The sequence below is a fragment of the Salvelinus sp. IW2-2015 genome, linkage group LG23, assembly GCF_002910315.2.
Source record: "Salvelinus sp. IW2-2015 linkage group LG23, ASM291031v2, whole genome shotgun sequence".
Taxonomy (NCBI): Eukaryota; Metazoa; Chordata; class Actinopteri; order Salmoniformes; family Salmonidae; genus Salvelinus; species Salvelinus sp. IW2-2015.
Genome location: NC_036863.1, coordinates 31,592,031 through 31,609,447, shown reverse-complemented (window position 1 = coordinate 31,609,447; position 17,417 = coordinate 31,592,031). Strand labels below are relative to the sequence as shown.

General features: G+C 41.7%; 2 protein-coding genes across 7 annotated transcripts in view; one reads left to right on the top strand and one right to left on the bottom strand.

Moving 5' to 3' along the window:
* The window catches only part of LOC111951072 (relaxin receptor 1), a 31,019-nt gene extending 26,535 nt beyond the window's left edge, over window positions 1-4,484 (top strand). For all 6 annotated transcript variants that reach the window (XM_023969062.2, XM_023969064.2, XM_023969063.2 and 3 more), the window contains 8 exons: window positions 668-739; window positions 925-996; window positions 1,277-1,348; window positions 1,434-1,505; window positions 2,168-2,397; window positions 2,569-2,979; window positions 3,195-3,407; window positions 3,511-4,484. In XM_023969062.2, coding sequence (XP_023824830.1) covers window positions 668-739; window positions 925-996; window positions 1,277-1,348; window positions 1,434-1,505; window positions 2,168-2,397; window positions 2,569-2,979; window positions 3,195-3,407; window positions 3,511-3,707 — 1,339 coding nt within the window. In that variant the 3' untranslated portion in view covers window positions 3,708-4,484. The remainder of the gene's footprint in view (window positions 1-667; window positions 740-924; window positions 997-1,276; window positions 1,349-1,433; window positions 1,506-2,167; window positions 2,398-2,568; window positions 2,980-3,194; window positions 3,408-3,510) is intronic.
* Window positions 3,971-17,417, bottom strand: part of LOC111950923 (stAR-related lipid transfer protein 8-like) — a 26,739-nt gene continuing 13,292 nt past the window's right edge. The window contains exons 4-12 of the mRNA XM_023968863.2: window positions 13,766-13,939; window positions 11,715-11,874; window positions 11,284-11,482; window positions 10,118-10,328; window positions 9,500-9,614; window positions 8,928-9,149; window positions 7,514-7,731; window positions 7,091-7,267; window positions 3,971-6,785 (exon numbers count right to left, since the gene is read on the bottom strand). Of these exons, the coding sequence (XP_023824631.1) occupies window positions 6,668-6,785; window positions 7,091-7,267; window positions 7,514-7,731; window positions 8,928-9,149; window positions 9,500-9,614; window positions 10,118-10,328; window positions 11,284-11,482; window positions 11,715-11,874; window positions 13,766-13,939 (1,594 nt within the window). The 3' untranslated portion in view covers window positions 3,971-6,667. The remainder of the gene's footprint in view (window positions 6,786-7,090; window positions 7,268-7,513; window positions 7,732-8,927; window positions 9,150-9,499; window positions 9,615-10,117; window positions 10,329-11,283; window positions 11,483-11,714; window positions 11,875-13,765; window positions 13,940-17,417) is intronic.

The window sequence follows — 17,417 nt, the reverse complement described above, 5'->3', positions numbered from 1 at the left end:
GTGCTTATGTTAAAGCTATATACTTCAGTCTGGAGCATCTGCACTACTGCAGCTGGTAATGAAATTCAGTCTGAGGGAGAGAAACCATTGGAGCCTACACAAATTAAGTTGGCCGTTTCTATCACTGGCGATTGCTTCTAAGTCCATGTGTGATGGTGAGAATAATGAGAAGTCAGGAAAGCAAAATTCCAATCTGATATACATGGGGTGCATTAGCTCTCTCAATTGAAGGTGATAGGGGAGGCCATGGGTGGTTGAGAGCCTGGAAATCCTCTGMCTCTTTGACTCATCCAACCCTAAGTGCTAAATATGTATCCTGTGATGTCAGCTTAAGTGTATTGAATTATTGAGGCAGGGCTGGACTTCATCTGGTGAGGAATGAGTAAAATCAATAAATCAAATTTGAACAGACAGGTAACACAAATTGAGTTTGATAGGTATTAGTGGGAGTAGAGCATTTGTTTTGCTTTCATACTGTATAAATAGTACATCATTCCTTTAAGAAATACGTACAGTAAAGTTACTATCAAATTACAATTCTAAATAGAATCTAACAAGCAGTGTATCCAAATGACTGTGGACCTACTACTATTCAAGTAATGTCATTGGTCTTGTAGGGACTGTTCTTGAAAAGTAATGATCACTTAGAGAAACATTTATTTTGCAGAGCTCTTCGAAAAAACAGAATACAAACTATTGAGGAGGGAATATTTTCTGGCATGCCAAACCTGATAGACTTGTGAGTTAACTCTACTTCACACAACATTACATGGGTCAAATTTACATTTACATTTAAGTCATTTGGCAGATGCTCTTATCCAGAGCGACCTACAAATAATGTAGTAATATGTCCAAATGCAGTAATGTATTTCATTGTTGAAAATATTTTTTGTCAATGGATTAATTTAAACTTTGTCATTCCAGGGACGTATCTTTAAACAAAATTGAGGAGTTCTCACCAACTATATTTACAAATCTTCAAAACCTAAAACAGTTGTAAGTATATCCAATGACTATTTGCATCCTAGCCCTGATATATTTATTGTTTTGAAAGATGTTCTCGTTATGGATTTACTGAACGCGTTTGATCCGCTTTGTACGATCAAGTAGGCCAAAAGTATAACTTTATATTGTTGAGTTTCAGTTTATTAACTTTACTTTTCATCGATCTGGCATTGAGGCCATGTTGACCACAGAGTGGAGCGGCAATAAATCAAAGTGATATAACCTGCCCTGTATTGATGTCCCCCCCCCCCCCCCCCCCCTTTTCACTCAGGAACATCTCAAATAACCCTCTGACTCATATCTATGATGATCAGTTTGACATGTTTGTCAATTTGCAATCTCTGTAAGTAATGTATTTCATACTTATGTAACATGGTTTGCTAGTTTTAGGGAATTTGAGAAATAGTGACTTTTCTGTTTCCCCTCAGGAGTATAGAGGAGGTCGACATACCAAACATCAGTATTCAGATGTTTCGCTCTCTTGGGAACTTGGCCCATATGTGAGTACCGGTATATCTTATGTCTTCATTTATTATTCTTATGTCATCGACATTTAATTTCATGTGTCCATACTGTATAAACAGCAAGGCACTAAGCCTGTAGAAGCTGCTAATTGGAATTTCATAATTTCTAAGTAGCTTACTGTAGGCCTAGAGGGTAAAAACGGGCTAAATATAGTATGAGTAAATGTCTAAAGATTTGTTGCCAATTACCTGCCAACAACTAATGAATTCATGGCTTTGTTTGAAAGTGTCTGGTAAGCTACTTACTTATTAGCAGCTTATACAAGCTTAATTAGGCCACTATACAGAAAATTGACGCCTAAAATGAACAGCTATCTTTCTTGGTGTGTAGTGAGGTCTTGTTACTGCAAATAATGTTCAATGAACAATAATGTTTAATCAGCACAGGTCAGGTCCACACTGCATACAAAGTACCAAAGCCTGGTTAYAGGCCAATTCAGCACTGTATTTAACTACATCCATTTGTCAGCTAATTATTCTCTGACAAAGCATACTGTATACCCTAAACAAACCTGTCAACTGTCAACCATATCAATATAAAAGTGAAACTGTCAACATGATCAATAATAAAACTTCAGAAGGACGTTTGTTCAAAAGTGATTAATTGTGATATTGTCATCGTTTTCTTATTTACCCAGTTATTTTAAGAAATTTGAATACTGTGGCTACTCTCCTAATGTGCGAAGTTGTAAGCCAAACACTGACGGGATTTCAACATTTGAGAATCTTCTTGCGAACATCATCCTTCGCGTTTTTGTGTGGGTGGTGGCCTTCATCATCTGCTTTGGCAACGTCTTTGTGATATGCCTGCGGTCTTGCATTGCATCCGAAAACCAGCACCACACCATGGCCATCATATCACTGTGCTGTGAGTAGACTACCTCAACACAATGAGGGCAGCAATCACTTCACATAACTTGTACTTAGCTAACTAATTGTTTTTTGAGATACATTGAGCAGCAGACAGTGCATAAACAACTAATCTCATGAAAAGCTATGCATATGAACTAAGTGCCCTGAAATCCATCACATCTTTTAGGTGCTGACTGCTTGATGGGAGTATACCTGTTCTTCATTGGTGCATTCGACATCAAATACTGTGGAGAGTACAACAGACACGCCCAGCTGTGGATGGAGAGCATGCAGTGCCAGTTGATTGGCTCTCTGGCCATGCTGTCCACTGAGGTGTCAGTCATGCTTCTGACCTACATGACTATGGAGAAGTACCTGTGCATTGTGTTCCCCTTCCACAACTACAGAGCCGGACGTAAACAGACACTCTGCTACCTCATCTTCATCTGGGTCCTGGGTTTCCTAATCGCCGTCATTCCCCTCTGGGACAAGCAGACGTTTGGGAATTACTACGGCAGGAATGGAGTGTGTTTTCCACTTCACTCAGACGAGATGGAGAAACCAGGTGCCCGATGCTACTCCACTGGAATATTTCTGGGTAAGAGGAACATAGAATCCCCACCATCAGGGCTGATTCCTGCAAGATAATGAGGACAATATAACGATGAGGATACAATTCCACAGGCCTTGGATTTTGCAATAGCTTTATGCTGATTATGGTTTTGCTGACATAATTCTGTTTTATTCAATGCTTATATCAGGACAGTATATTGTAGTGTAATGAAAGCATGTATTTCACATTTTATCTTTCAGGGTTGAATCTCTTTGCGTTCATCATGATCGTCTTCTCCTACACCAGCATGTTTTACTCTGTACAGAAAACTGCTAAGACAGCAAGACAGTCCATCTACAACAAGGAGGTCTCTATAGCCAAGAGGTTTTTCTTCATTGTTTTCACAGATGCCATGTGTTGGACACCTATATTCCTCCTAAAGATCCTCTCTCTTTTACAAGTGGAAATAGCAGGTAAACCAGATACATGTGTTTGGATGATTACTATTAAATTGCTATAATTTTGTTTAATCTCTGTGGCCTCATCCCCTTCCTCCTCATCCTCCCTTTCCTCCAGGAACGATCGTTCTATGGGTGGTGATCTTCATKCTGCCCATCAATAGTGCCCTAAACCCCATCCTGTACACCATCACCACCAGCTCCTTCCAGGAGAGACTGAAACTCTGCCTGAAGGCCAAGTGCAAACAGACTGSGCTCAGGGAAACTTCACAAAAAGTATCTGAAGTCTACCAGAACCCCAGCCCTCCTCCTTAACAAAAAGGAACCTCTCAGTCAGGGAGCTGGCCAACCCTCCTGGGTATGCAGGCTTTTATTCCAGTCCTTCTGGAACACACCTGATTCAGATCAAGATCTTGCAGATCATCTGATTAATAGGATCAGTGTGTTTTAGCAGGGCTTGAGCAAAGCCTGCATACCGAGTAGCTCTCCAGAAGGAGGGTTGGCTATCCATGCTCTTATGTATTTGATAGGGAGAGTGATGTATTCATGTAATCATTCTTTACCAGCAAGAGAACAAATTCTCTGGGAACCAATTTATTGCCAAATGTTTTGTGTGAATACATAATGTACAGTTCCTGTAAACACAGATGTGCAGAATCAACGTATTTTCCCTACCCAAATTACACTGAGTATACCAAACATTAGGAACACCTTCCTAATATTGAGTTGCACACCCCCCCTCCCCTTTTGACCTCAGAACAGGTCTCTGCAAGGCATCTACTACCATACCCCATTCAAAGGCACTTTAATCTTTAATTTGTCTTGCCCATTCACCCTCTGAATGGCACACATAATTCCACATCTCAATTGTCTCAAGGCTTAAAAATCCTTCTTTAACCTGTCTCCTCCCCTTCATCTAAACTGATTGAAGTGGATTTAACAAGTGACATCAATAAGGGATCACAGCTTTCACCTGGATTCACATAGGTCAGTCTGTCATGCAAAGAGCATCTGTTCTTAATGATTTGTAAACTCATTGCACATGCATTGTAGAAATGTATAATAAAAAAATCAACAAATATGGAATTGAAACGGTGTAAATTAGTGATATGTTTCAGGTTTTAGTGTGTGACATTTGGTAAATTTCACATACTGATGCAGTGATACAGCTTGCTTCAAGCTCAACTGTGACAAGAAAATAAACAAGAATACAAATTATGGTGGTGAAAAAGGAGCCGGGGGATTTAGGGAGAGAATACACATTTCACAACATCTATTGCTTTTGTAATATGTTTACAGTCAGAGCCGTGTAATACAAATAGGTAGTAAATGGAGAATAAAGAGTAATAGATGAGACAAAGACGTTGTGGGCTAAGATGTTAAGTTATTTACTACTGTTATGTGTTACAAAAAATGATTAAGTTAAAAATGCACTGTAGTTCACAGAACTGTGTTTATGGTTATTGTTTCCACACAATTGTTTAAATTATTCAATGGGCGTAATTCCAGTTAGGAGCACTGGTTACTAATGTATGTACTGTATGTAAAGCATATGGCATAAGAAAACACTGAAAAAGGTTAAAGGCATTCAGTCATTGCATAACTCGGATTAAGATTAGATCAAACAAAACATCATCCCTGTACATAATGCCCAACAGAAAAATATGACCATGGACCATGATTACATTCTGTACAGACACTTATAGTCACTTACATACTGGTAGTCACATTCATAGGACTCAATCATACAGACATAAATAAAACACTGATTACTGAGACACAATAGATAGGGAAGATACCGAGTCAGTTGTACAACTGAATGCCTTCAACTGAAATGTGTCTTCCACATTTAACCCAAGCCCTCTGAATCAGAGCGGTGCAGGGGGCTGCCTTAATCAACATCCACGGCACCCAGGGAACAGTGGGTTAACTGCCTTGCTCAGGGGCAGAACAGCAGATGTTTACCTTGTCAGCTCGGGGATTCGATCCAGAAAACTTCCGGTTACTGGCCCAACGCTCTGACCACTAGGCTACCTGCCACACTTACAGCAAATCAGCAAGCTACACTAACGTTTCCTAAAGCTCGGGCTGTCTGTCCACTGTGGAGCATGCTACAATCCTTTCCCATTCTATAGCAAATTACACATGAATATATATTTAACTGACATCAAAGTTTGATTTATTCTAACGTTTGAGCTCCGCGCTTATATCTTATAGTTTGGGCCTTGGTGAAAAGATATTTGCCCATTTTAAAAAATGTCTCTGTTCCTATTTTTAAACTTCTGAAGATCTGGGGAAGAAGACTGATCCCTAGAGCTCAGCAGCTAAATTAAAGTGAGAGGAGGTTAACCAGTTAGACTTATAAAGATAGGAGTAAAAGGAAGAGACATAACAGGAAGTCCAGAGTAGAGCCCCCTCTTGAGATGTTTATCATACAGTGTGTGATGATAAACACTTGAGTAATACAAGCAGTTGATGAGAATGTACAGCCGAAGCAAGGCCTGGGAGGGGGGTCTACTAAGCTAACATGGAATTGTTTTAAGATGGTCATACCATGGATCATTTAGCTATTTGATTTCGGATTTTAGGACCCCTGTCAGTATAAAAAAAAATTATTAAAACCTTTTTTTAATAAAATATTGAATTTGGCCTTTACTACTATAACCCATAGAAATACATTGAGTAACACACAAATGAATGGCAAAACAGAGTCAAAAAAATATATCATAAGGAATACGTTTTTGAAGTGTCTGTCCGATATCTAGGAGATATAAGAAAGCTCACTAGCACCCACTAAGGTGTCTCAGTAAGCAACCCTTTTCTCTCTAACATCTAAGTATGTTTGCATCATCAATACTGGGTTTAGCTATTCAAATAGCAAGGTAAGGTGCCATTCTTATGTTTGAGACGCAGCGAATCACAGTAGTAAAATACATTAGCTCTGTGAATTTATCACAAATTGCATAGCGTACAGAACAAACAGGAATGGATTTTGCATATATAAACTATTTTATTTACTTCAGAGTACTTTTGAATATGTTATCGTGAGTTAATGCATAGACTTGTTTAGAATATTGCTACCAATCCCACAGTGGCTCCTAATGGGACATCAGAACAATCTGAGAGTCCACATCCTGTCAGTCCTATGTTGATGACACTGTGGAGATTTTGTCAGGTAGATGTAACATAATGCTACAGATTGGCACTCTAAATTTGAGTAATTGTGAGCTGTAGGCAGCACGTGTCTGAGGTGGGCTGTCTGGCCATCTCAGAGCTCAAAGCTTTGTTTCTGTTCCTCTCGCTGTGAGCACAGGGAAGGAGCCCCGTATCCTAGCAACTTCCACTGCACAGAGATGGCCAAACACTTTGCAGTACCACGCAGGTGATCGTCCCCTGAAAAAAATGACAACACAAGGGCAAATAAGACATTCTGATCCAGTTACATACTTCAATAACAGCGGAGGTTCACCCACTCAGAAAGACATATCAATAGCATTCACATTTAGATTATCTTTCACACAACAAATCTATGTTGCATAATTCTTTTCATGGTAATTATGACTATGTTTAAATGGCAAGGTGCAAATTAATTGCATGAACTCGAGGTCAACATGTTGTGCGTAGGCATCAATWAGCCATTTAAATCATCACAAAAAACATGGTGTCCAATAGAAATGAATGCATAGCTGGTTTCCTACCGGAGGTCCGCTCTGCAGTAGTGCGTCAGCCTGGACCGGCCCATCCCAGAGGGCTCAATCAGGAACCGTGAGGTTAGCAGCACTGCCCGTAGCCCCGCTTCCAGGTGAACGTTGTCATGGTCCACAGAGGAGGACACTAGCAGACATAGGCCCCGAGGAAGGTCTCTACACCACCGCCTAATCAGGAGAAAAATACAGCAAGGGTCATTGCTGTCATCTTTGGTTTCAATCAACAGCCTGAAGATTTAACAATTCACCTTACTGAATCAACAACATGTTGARTAACCCTGAGAAAAGGGCAGACATAAGAATGATTGGTCTCTGGCCACTGCCCTTCAGTCCATGTCTCCCAATGAGGCCTTGGATAGAGCACCTGGCAAGACAGACAATTATTAAACAGCTATTCTCGTCCGCKATGCGTACCTCAGCACTACGAAGTCCCTGCGGGGATGAGGTGCCATGCTGTCTGTCACAAAGTGATACACCTCTGTGTTGTCCTCTAGAGCCTCGATTACACGGCTGTGTAGTAGGTCATCATCCCACAGGTGGCGCTCACGTAGAACTCTGTGCAACACTGTCTGGGGTGGAGCCTCGATCTCTGTGGTCACTTTCCAAAGACGGATGGGATGGCCATCACCTACCTGAAGAGAACAAATGGATTGTGATTTTATGGTTCAGTACTGGACCGTATACTGTAGCTTTAACAAGCTAGCTAACGTGCCTTCACTCTTCAAGGTGGACAGGATTCACTTCATTCCAACAGCAAAAGAACCTATGCCAAATGGTAAATTAATTTTCCAGTCATACAAAGATTGAAGGCCATACTGRCGTGACAATGTAGGGCAAAATTCAAACTCAATTTCCCGTCAAAATAAAAAAATTGGCAAACATGCTCCTGTGATTGAATGACCGCTAGGGGGCCCCCAACCCAAAACATTTAGAAATAAAATATTTAATATATTTTGTGATGTTGAAAAATTGTCATAAATATATATATATATAAATAGTCATCTATTTATTATTATTATTATTATGGAAAGGGAAAGGGGATACCTAGTCAGTTGTACAACTGAATGCCTTCAAATGAAATGTGTCTTCTGCAATTAACCCAATCTCTCTGAATCAGAGAGGTGCAGGGGGCTGATTATTATTATTTGTTGTTATTTTTAATGGAACTCAGTCAGGGTCTCAACTTACTGTTAAGAGTTAGAAAAGAAGAATACAAGGTGCAAGGTGCAATTTTGAAATGCGGTAGTGAATTAGCAGTTTTCCACTCGTTATGTCAGTCACTGACAGTCACTCAGTTAGCCTATGTCAACTACATTTTTTTTGATTGCTAAGGTAGTCTAGTCAGCTATCTAAACCTTGTAGTAAACATCACCAAATTACCGACCGGGCACGCAGGGCATGTGCCCAGGAGCCCTGACCTCCAGGGGGCCCCCATTGATTTTGTTAGTCACTCTCACTCTGATATCTTATGAAAAATGTGTATAATTGCAGGAAATTAGCTTAAAAACTGCAACACTTTCTCTCCGCCCATGGACAAATGTGTAAAATTGCATGAAATTCGTTTTAAAACTGCAAAATGTTCTTTACACCCCATGGCAAAATGAGTCAAATTGCAGGAAATTAACTTCAACACTGAAATGCACTAAAATGTTTTGCCCGTAAGGTGGAAGGGCCCCCCCAACCAAATCTCGCTTAGGACCCTCAAAAGGCTAGAGGCTCTTCTGCCTGCAGGAAAAACTAATATTAGTATGATTGAGCAGTAAATTCTGCTCTTGTATGAGAACAGACAGCATTAGTACCAGCATGCAGCAGAGTCACTGAGCCGTACCTTTTTGTAGGTCAGCTCTGTGTTCTCTGGGCCTGGGGCACTGTGCCATCCTTTGCTCTTTGCTATGGCCTCCCTCAGTACAGCTTGGATGTTATCCTCCAGGTAGGCTCTGTAATCCACAGGATTGCCCTTCATGTTCAGGCCCAGGCCGTAGAGAGGGAGTGGCTGGGCATCTGCTGCGACGTAGGACTTCCGCGACTGCAACATCATCTCATGAGGGATCTGTCACATCAAATAAGAGGGCAATTGGGTTATTTTTTAAATGAATTAGAGAGATGTATATAGCGGTTTTCATGAATGTATAGTGTAGCCTACTGAATTCCTCTGAAAGTACATCAAGTTCATATCCGATATCACATTTATTCTATGTACGGTACACTGTGAAAACATGATTATTTCAGTCATTCTAAAACAAATCGTTCTTAAAAATAAACCAGTCACATTTTTTTTTTTACAATAGTCAATGCAGCTGGATGGTCTTTTGTTAGAGACTGATTGTCCTGAAGGATCATGCTATTCAGAACAGAGATAATTTACTTCAAGGACTGTAGATGCACTATTCTGTATAATACCTGGAATAATTTCTTGCATTCCACAATCATGTGGCTGAGCCCTTGACTGGCAGCCATGTTCTCACTCAGGTCCTTGTGGTCTGGTTTTCCGCCTGCCCCCTTTCGGTGGATTAATCTGGCAGAAAGATGGAACACTGTCAACACACGTCACAGTCATCCTCTAAGCTTTGAGTTCAATCACAGTACAATGTTGTCAATATGCAGCATTGTGATGAGGAAATAGTCAAGAGGAAAATGAATGGTCCAACACTGTCTGACCTCTGTAGTTTTGTTTGGGCTCCATTTTGACATGACACATCCATGAGGATGATAATAAGCAGAATGTTGGGGCATTTCTTTAACCCAGAGGAAAACAACTGGTCCAACACTGTCAGTCCTAGGTAGTTTTGTTTGTACAAAATGTTGACTCGAGTCATCAATCAGAATGGGTATAGCGGAGCCACTAAAGCACTCATGTTCCCTAATGGTGATGGATGTAGGAGTGCAAGAGAATACACCAGAGGGAGCTCTGGGAGTCATTTAAAAACAATGATCCAGCTGCAAAGGCATTAAGTGCCATGCAGCACACGCCAAAATAAATCAATACATGCCATGATACACACTCATACCAGTACATACCTAGGGGAGGTGCCCTCCTTCTTGGAGACGTTGAGGTGCAGGATGGAGGGGGCCAGGCACACGGCCAGGTTCCCAGCTGTCATCTGGTTCTCCTCAGCAGAAGCGATGTCACTGAGGAAGTAGAGCAGGGTCTGCAGGACCTCCCGGTTCTCGTCAGGCAGCAGGATGACTGCAGCCTGGGCTGCCTGAAGACGCATGTCCTTAGGGACACCTGGAAAATACACATGACAGATACCATCACCATCTTTGGAATCTCTGATGTTCTGATGTGTAAGATGGTAATTTGACCGAGAACACAGACCAAAGCTGGTGTCTGAACGTCAATTGTTATGTTCATTTTAAGATGCTATTTTAATATATGAGAATTAACCAATGATATCAGGCCACACCCGGTCATGATGACAGACACCTGTGTGTGTCTTTTGACACTATATAAACGAGTCACCCCGCAGTGTTTGTCATTATACCCTGATGAAGACAGCTTGTCTGTTGAAACGTTGGACATTACATTTTTGCATCTGAGATCCTAGAGTGTGCAGCTCTCCTTTATTTTTTTATGTTTTAAGATCTTAGCATGATAATGAAGAAACTGATGACATCTGAATGAACCTGGTAATTATAGCAGTAGACATTCCATATAGATTACAACCAGACATCAAATCTAGACGATGACTTAATGCCATGTTTGTAAAACCTCTATAAATCCTAACTGCAGCTGAAAAATCCTAGCTGGGGGACATCATAGAGTACTGTATCATTATTACGCCTCTCAATAAGCTGATTGACTTCTCAGAGGAGACTATCTAGTCAATGATTTAATTCGGAGAATTATGTGCTGAGGGGTAATCTGAGGGGTAAGTAGACACAGGAGTTCAGTGCTTTCCAGAGTGGGTGGGGAGCACTTAGAGCAGGGATGGGCAACTTTGGGGCTACAAAAAATGTGAACTCCTCATGAGGGTCCCCAGTGACTTTCAGTGACTGACATAACAAGAGAAAAACTACTGATGCACAACTACCTTTCAAAATTGCACTATTCTAACTCTCAACAGTAACGTTTTTTTGGTGGGGTCGGTGGGGCCGCTTTTGTAAATTGATCCACGGGCCTACAAAAGGGGGGGGCCCACAGGCCGCCAGTTGCCCTCCCTGACTTAGAGCCACTGACTCACACTGGTAGATCTGCAGGAAGGTATCAGTGAGCTTGGTGGTGAGGACGGGCTCAGGCAGGTCTCTGAAGTACTGTTTCAGCAGGTCGGCCACATCGTAGGCTGATTGGCCCTGGTAGCTCACATGATCTGGAGAATTTTCATTCAGCTTACGCAGAGTCTGGATCCTAGACTTCACCCCAGACTTACGGAAAATGCCAACCTTGACAGGAAAAGTAGAGAAAAACTTTTATTAATGTCACTGATGTATTAGCATAATTCATAAACTTCAATGCATTATCATATATAATGTATCACCAAGTACATGAAATCTCACTACAATGGAAATAACATAATATATCTAGAGTGGAACTCATACTAAAGTTATAAGGTTATACACACAATGTAGCATGAGGGAACATATGATCACTTTGAGGGGATGAGAGTGAATGTACCTTTTCCAGACATTGGCTGCGGAGGTAGCGCATGGCCTGCTGAATGCCCTGGGGTAGGGGTTGCCCACTCCTTTGGACATTGATGATTGGCGGGACACCAAAAACCTGCTTGTCCCTGTAGTCAGGGACCTTACTTCTCTTCATAAACTTAGGAATTGACCTGCCAAAACGGAGGAAAAGGGAGATTCAATCTTTTCATGTAGATATCAGCATGTAGGTTGTTAGCTGAAATACATGTAATAATTCATATCTCGAAATTCATAGCATACTAACAGCCTCTGTAGCGATGTAGTTTTTTTTGTTGCATATTCCTATTTATTTCCGCAACAACCCACTCCCCAATCCAAAATTGTAATCAAGCTAGTTGCCTCCTAAAGACATGAATGACATCGGGCAAAAAGGGTGGGCTATCGCTGATCATACATGTTGATGATTGATGCGCATCTGCTAGTTAGCTAGCTCAATAACTTTTTTATTGATTGTGATTCATCTTCAGTGCTCCTAAATAATAACTTAATAATATAATATTCATAATATTTCAACTCATGATATATGGCTGGTTGGCTAGTAGCCTGTGTGGATATTTTAGTATATGGTGGTTAGCTAAAGTCGACTACTGCTGTGGCTGCTGCTGACACACATGTGCAACTCCCAACTGAAGAAAGGAGGGAGTTGGGTCATAGGTGCAGCTCCTCTTTATGTCTTTCTGCCTCTCTGCTGCACATATCAGCCAAACAGAACGAATATTGATGATGATGTAAATCAAGTGTTATCAAGTGTTAATCAAATGTTCTGCTGCAGCTGTGGCAGTACTGTTGATATTTAAAATAGGTAGCTTGCTACACACACTCACGCATCTCAAGACATGTTTGGATACCTGCGCGCCCGGTATACCGGGAAACAGATGCAACCGATCATGCGGGAGCTCCAGGGCAAGATCAACAAGCGCAATCAACTGACGGGGTCCGGGGCGGGGGGTGGCGAACTTGATGACATGACAACGACTTGCGGGCAGTGGGATCAGAACAACAACAAAAACTGTATACAAAAAAAACTATATTCCCTCCCAAAACTGCACTTGGTGAGTGGGAGGGCAAGGGGCAGGTGCTCAAGCACAGGTAGACTATCTGTGCACGTGCCTGACCACAGGTACCATTAGATATTTTCCCTGGACATCTGTCTTTTTTTATATGAAAACTGTTTGGTCTAACGGTTTCCATTTTGTCTGTTGAATATTCACATAATGCTTTTTCAGCTGAGGGAAGAAGCTTAATTGGGTGACAGTACAAGAGGGGAGATACATTAAAGTTGGAACCTTTTAGTATGGAGAATAAAACCTGCTAATTCACTGCTGACAACTGAGCGTGTCCTAAAATGGCCATTGCAAAGAAAAGGGGGATACCTAGTCAGTTGTTCAACTGAATGCATTCAACTTAAATGTGTCTTCCGCATTTGAATCAGAGAGGTGTGGGTGGCTGCCTTAATCGACATCCACATCATCTGCGTCTGGGGAACAGTGGGTTAAGTGCCTTGTTCAGGGGCAGAATGACAGATTTTTTACCTTGTCAGCTCAGGGATTCGATCCAGTAACCTTGTGGTTACAGGCCCAACGCTCCTACCCGCCAGGCTACCTAGTTTCTTTATGTAGGAAAATGTGATTTTCTTTGGAGAAGCATGAGTCATCCGAATAGGAAATAAGAGCCTGAACGAGAGACGATTGTGAAATTGTTCAAATCAAACTTTTTAACAGCCATCTTTATGAAAAGCAGATGTAACTGTTATAATCCTATACATTAGCTGCAGACATGTAGATCAAAGGCCTTGCCATATGGAACAATGAATACAATTAATTTTAAAAAGCAACATCCTGACCAAAAACAAAGCAATACTTGCTTCTGAGTAATTGGAAACAAGAATCGCTTGAAATGAACCTTTCATTCCCTGGTTAAATGCATATCAAAGGTCAGTATAATAGAGTCCACTTCCCTACGTATTGGCCTTTATCTCAATTTCAGTCTCCACTCTCCAGTTCCCAAGGGCCCTCCACTCACCAGCTCCAGCCATGTTTGTTGGGTTCGCAGTACTTCTCCATGATAGCAGTGAGCCGGAGCAGAGAGAACTTCTGCAGCAGGTTGAGCTGAGCGGCTGACTGGCGGTTAATCTCCTGGGAGGCTGAAGTCAGGCTCGGCCTGTGAGAGTTCTGGAAACTATACCACCTTAGCTTCCTAGAGAGAGGGGAAATGTAATGGGAATAAAGGTGAATGTTGATCGATAGAGATGCTATGAGCATCCATTTGTGGTATTTCTTAGAGACGGTTCAATTGTTTCATTCATGTGTCTTTACTATTATACTCTGTCTAAACTTCAAGAGCTATTTAAAATGTTGTAAAAATATGGATGAACCTGAACATGTTATCTTCATGTTTATAACATAATGTGTATAATAATGTACACTCAGTGACCAGTTTATTAGGTACACCACCCCGTTCACAAAAATGGTTCGCTCCTGCAGACAGTGAGTCACATGGTCGTGGCTTGCTATATAAAGCAGGCATCGAGGCATTCAGTTACTGTTCGATTGAAAATGAGTGACCTAAGTGACTTTGAGTGAGGCATGATCATCAGCGCTAGGCGCGCCGGTTCCGGTATATCAGAAACATCCAGCCTCCTGAGCTTTTCACGCATGACAGTGTCTAGGTTTTACCGAGAATGGTGTGACAAACAAAAAACATTCAATCAGCGGCAGTCCAGTGGGCGAAAGCAGCTCTTGATGACAGGTCGAAGGAGAATGGCAAGAATTGTGCAAGCAAACAGGTGGGGCACAAACATACAGTACAACAGTGGTGTGTAGAACTGCATCTCGGAACGCACAACTCGTCGGTCCTGGTCATAGATGGGCTATTGCAGCAGACGACCACACTGGGTACCACTCGTATTAGCTAAAAACAAGAAGAAGCGGCTCCATTGGGCACGCGATCACCAACACTGTGTTAAGCAGAGCGACACAGGGGAACACAAGAGCAGACTCAGATGAGGAAACAGGGATGAATGAACCAAATATTCATTGTTACACAGGGAGATATGGAGTGCAGATCCGGGTAAGCTCGGATGAGTTGCAGAAAAACCAGACATGGAGACTGAGGTTGGAATTAGCTGAGTAGAACAGGGTAAACAGGTCCTGAGGGGAATCCAAGGTAGTGGTGGTGAGTAAAATCCAGAGCAAGGTAGTTGGATGGTGAGATGTGGAACAGGAGCCAGCGACAGAGCGGTAATGAGCAGAGATTACAATCTGGCAGAGCGGAAGTGGCAGGACTGAGTATTTGTAGAGGTCTTCATTATGGAACAAGTTGCAACTGGTAGGGATCTACTCTGACTCCAGCACACCTGTCTCCAACCACACAATCACACAGAGAGGGAGAGGGAGAGAGAGAGAGTGTACAGAGATAGTACGTGCATGTCAAGAAGACACAGGACGAAGACCAGAGAGCGCAGCAGGAGCAGATGTGACACACTGGGCAATTGAGGAGTGGAAAAACATTGCCTGGTCTGACGATTCCTGGTTCCTGTTGCATTATGCTGATGGCACCGGAGGGAATGACGGACGTTTTACAGGCTCCTGACCAATTGTGCAATTTTGAGTATGTTTTTGCGCTTATCTTAACTTCTTTTGTACATAATGTTTCCGCCATCTTTTCCTATGACCGAAAATAGCTTCTGGACATCAGAACAGCTATCATTAACCTCTATTTGGACGAGAACTTCTACTTCAATGAGTCGGTTAAAAGACATTGATTATCGCGGACCAGGCCCAAATCCCTGACACTCGAAGGAGGAGACGGCGCTATAGAGGCTGACGTGTGGGAGACCTGGCGAGACTACATCGGATAGAGGATAAATCGCCTCTACCCTCCGTTCTATTGGCAAATGTGCAATCACTGGAGAATAAACTGGATGAGCTCCATTCGAGACTATCAATGTGATCTGAAGAACTGTAAAATCCTATGTTTCTCAGAGTCGTGGTTGAACAAGGACATGGTATATTAAGGACACCTGCTTTTTCAATTTCATAGACAAACCAGGTGAAAGCTATGATCTCTTATTAATGTCACTTGTTAAATTCACTTCAAATCAGTGTAGATGAAGTGGAGGAGACAGGTTAAAGAAGGATTTCTAAGCCTTGAGACAATTGATACATGGATTGTGTATGTGTGCCATTCAGAGGGTGAATGGGCAAGACAAAAGATTTAAGTGACTTTCAACGGGGTATGGTAGGAAACACCAGTTTGTGTCAAAAACTGCAATGCTGCTGGCTTTTTCACGCTCAACAATTTTCCGTGTGTTTCAAGAATGGTCCACCGGGGGGGGTCAACTCAATATCTCAATATTAGGAGGGTGTCCTTAAATGTTTTGTACACTCAGTGTAAATCCATAGGCGGAAATCCCGGGGGGGACGGGGGGGACACGACCCCCCCATCCTGGGAAAAATATGATTTGTCCCCCCCAATCTATCACTGTAAACATAACTATGTAATTTCAATAATATTAATAATACGCAATGAAAGCAGTTGTGCTGATTATAGACACTTAATAGCGCCTTTTTAAGTTTCAAAAGATTGCGACCACCCCGCCCTTTGCCTCACAATGGTTTGATCCACTGCCAGTTCTTTAGCTGGCAAGGTAATAGAGGGTTCGTATCTACTGTCCGAAAGGCACATGTACGTAACTGACGTGAGGTTAATCCAGTCAATCGCGCCATAGCAATGTTTACATTTTTATGTTGGCAGGGTTCACACACTACTGAATTTGCAGAGCTAGCGCGCAAACTAAAGCAAACATTAACTAGCAAGCTAGCTAGTACTATCCATTAATGTGGCGTCGTCAAAGATGGAATCTTTGCTATCGTCAATTTATTCCAAGATCAGCATGCAGCTTTAGTGCTTCAAAGTCCCTGTGATAAGGTTAGCTATAAACTGAAGTCCAAACTGAACAGAACTACACTCTCTTATACCATTGTCTTAAATATATTTAATGGTCTCGTTGCAAAAGCTAAATTGTCGCTAGTGAACTTTTTTACATTTATTTTATTTCACCTTTTTTTTTTTAAGATTATAGCAAACACACAGAAACGGAATTGGTGCTCGCTAGCTTTACAAATTCAGCTATTGTTGGAAGCCAGCCAATATGAAACAAACTATATTAAAATTAGAAAAGGTTGTAGCATATGTTGTGTAAATGTGTGTGTGTGCAGCTAGACCGGCCAGCCAGCCAGGTAGAAAAATGGCAGAAAAAAGTAAAAAGACGGACATCAGAGTATTTTTCAGTACACCAAAACGCAAAGTAAGAACTCTAGTAGCCTAATATCTCAAAGACGAGTTGATAAAATGTTCATAAGAAAGAAGTGAAATGCTAATGGAATGTTTCACAATGATGTCATTAGGCAGAGCAGGCAACAGATGGACACAGACAGCAGAGCTGGGGACAGATAGGCAGGGACAGACTGGCAGAGACAGGGAGTCTCAGGTAAGTTTGTTGAGTCTTTGTTTGGCAACATTATGAAAGGTTCTCAATTTTTTTTACTTGTAAAATAGGGACATAATTGGAAATGCCATGGATACCCCGCTCTCAACTTAAACTGATGACTAAACTAAGATTTGTTTATGGCAATGGTATTGCTGTTGTGATTAATTGTGTAGTTTTGGGTAC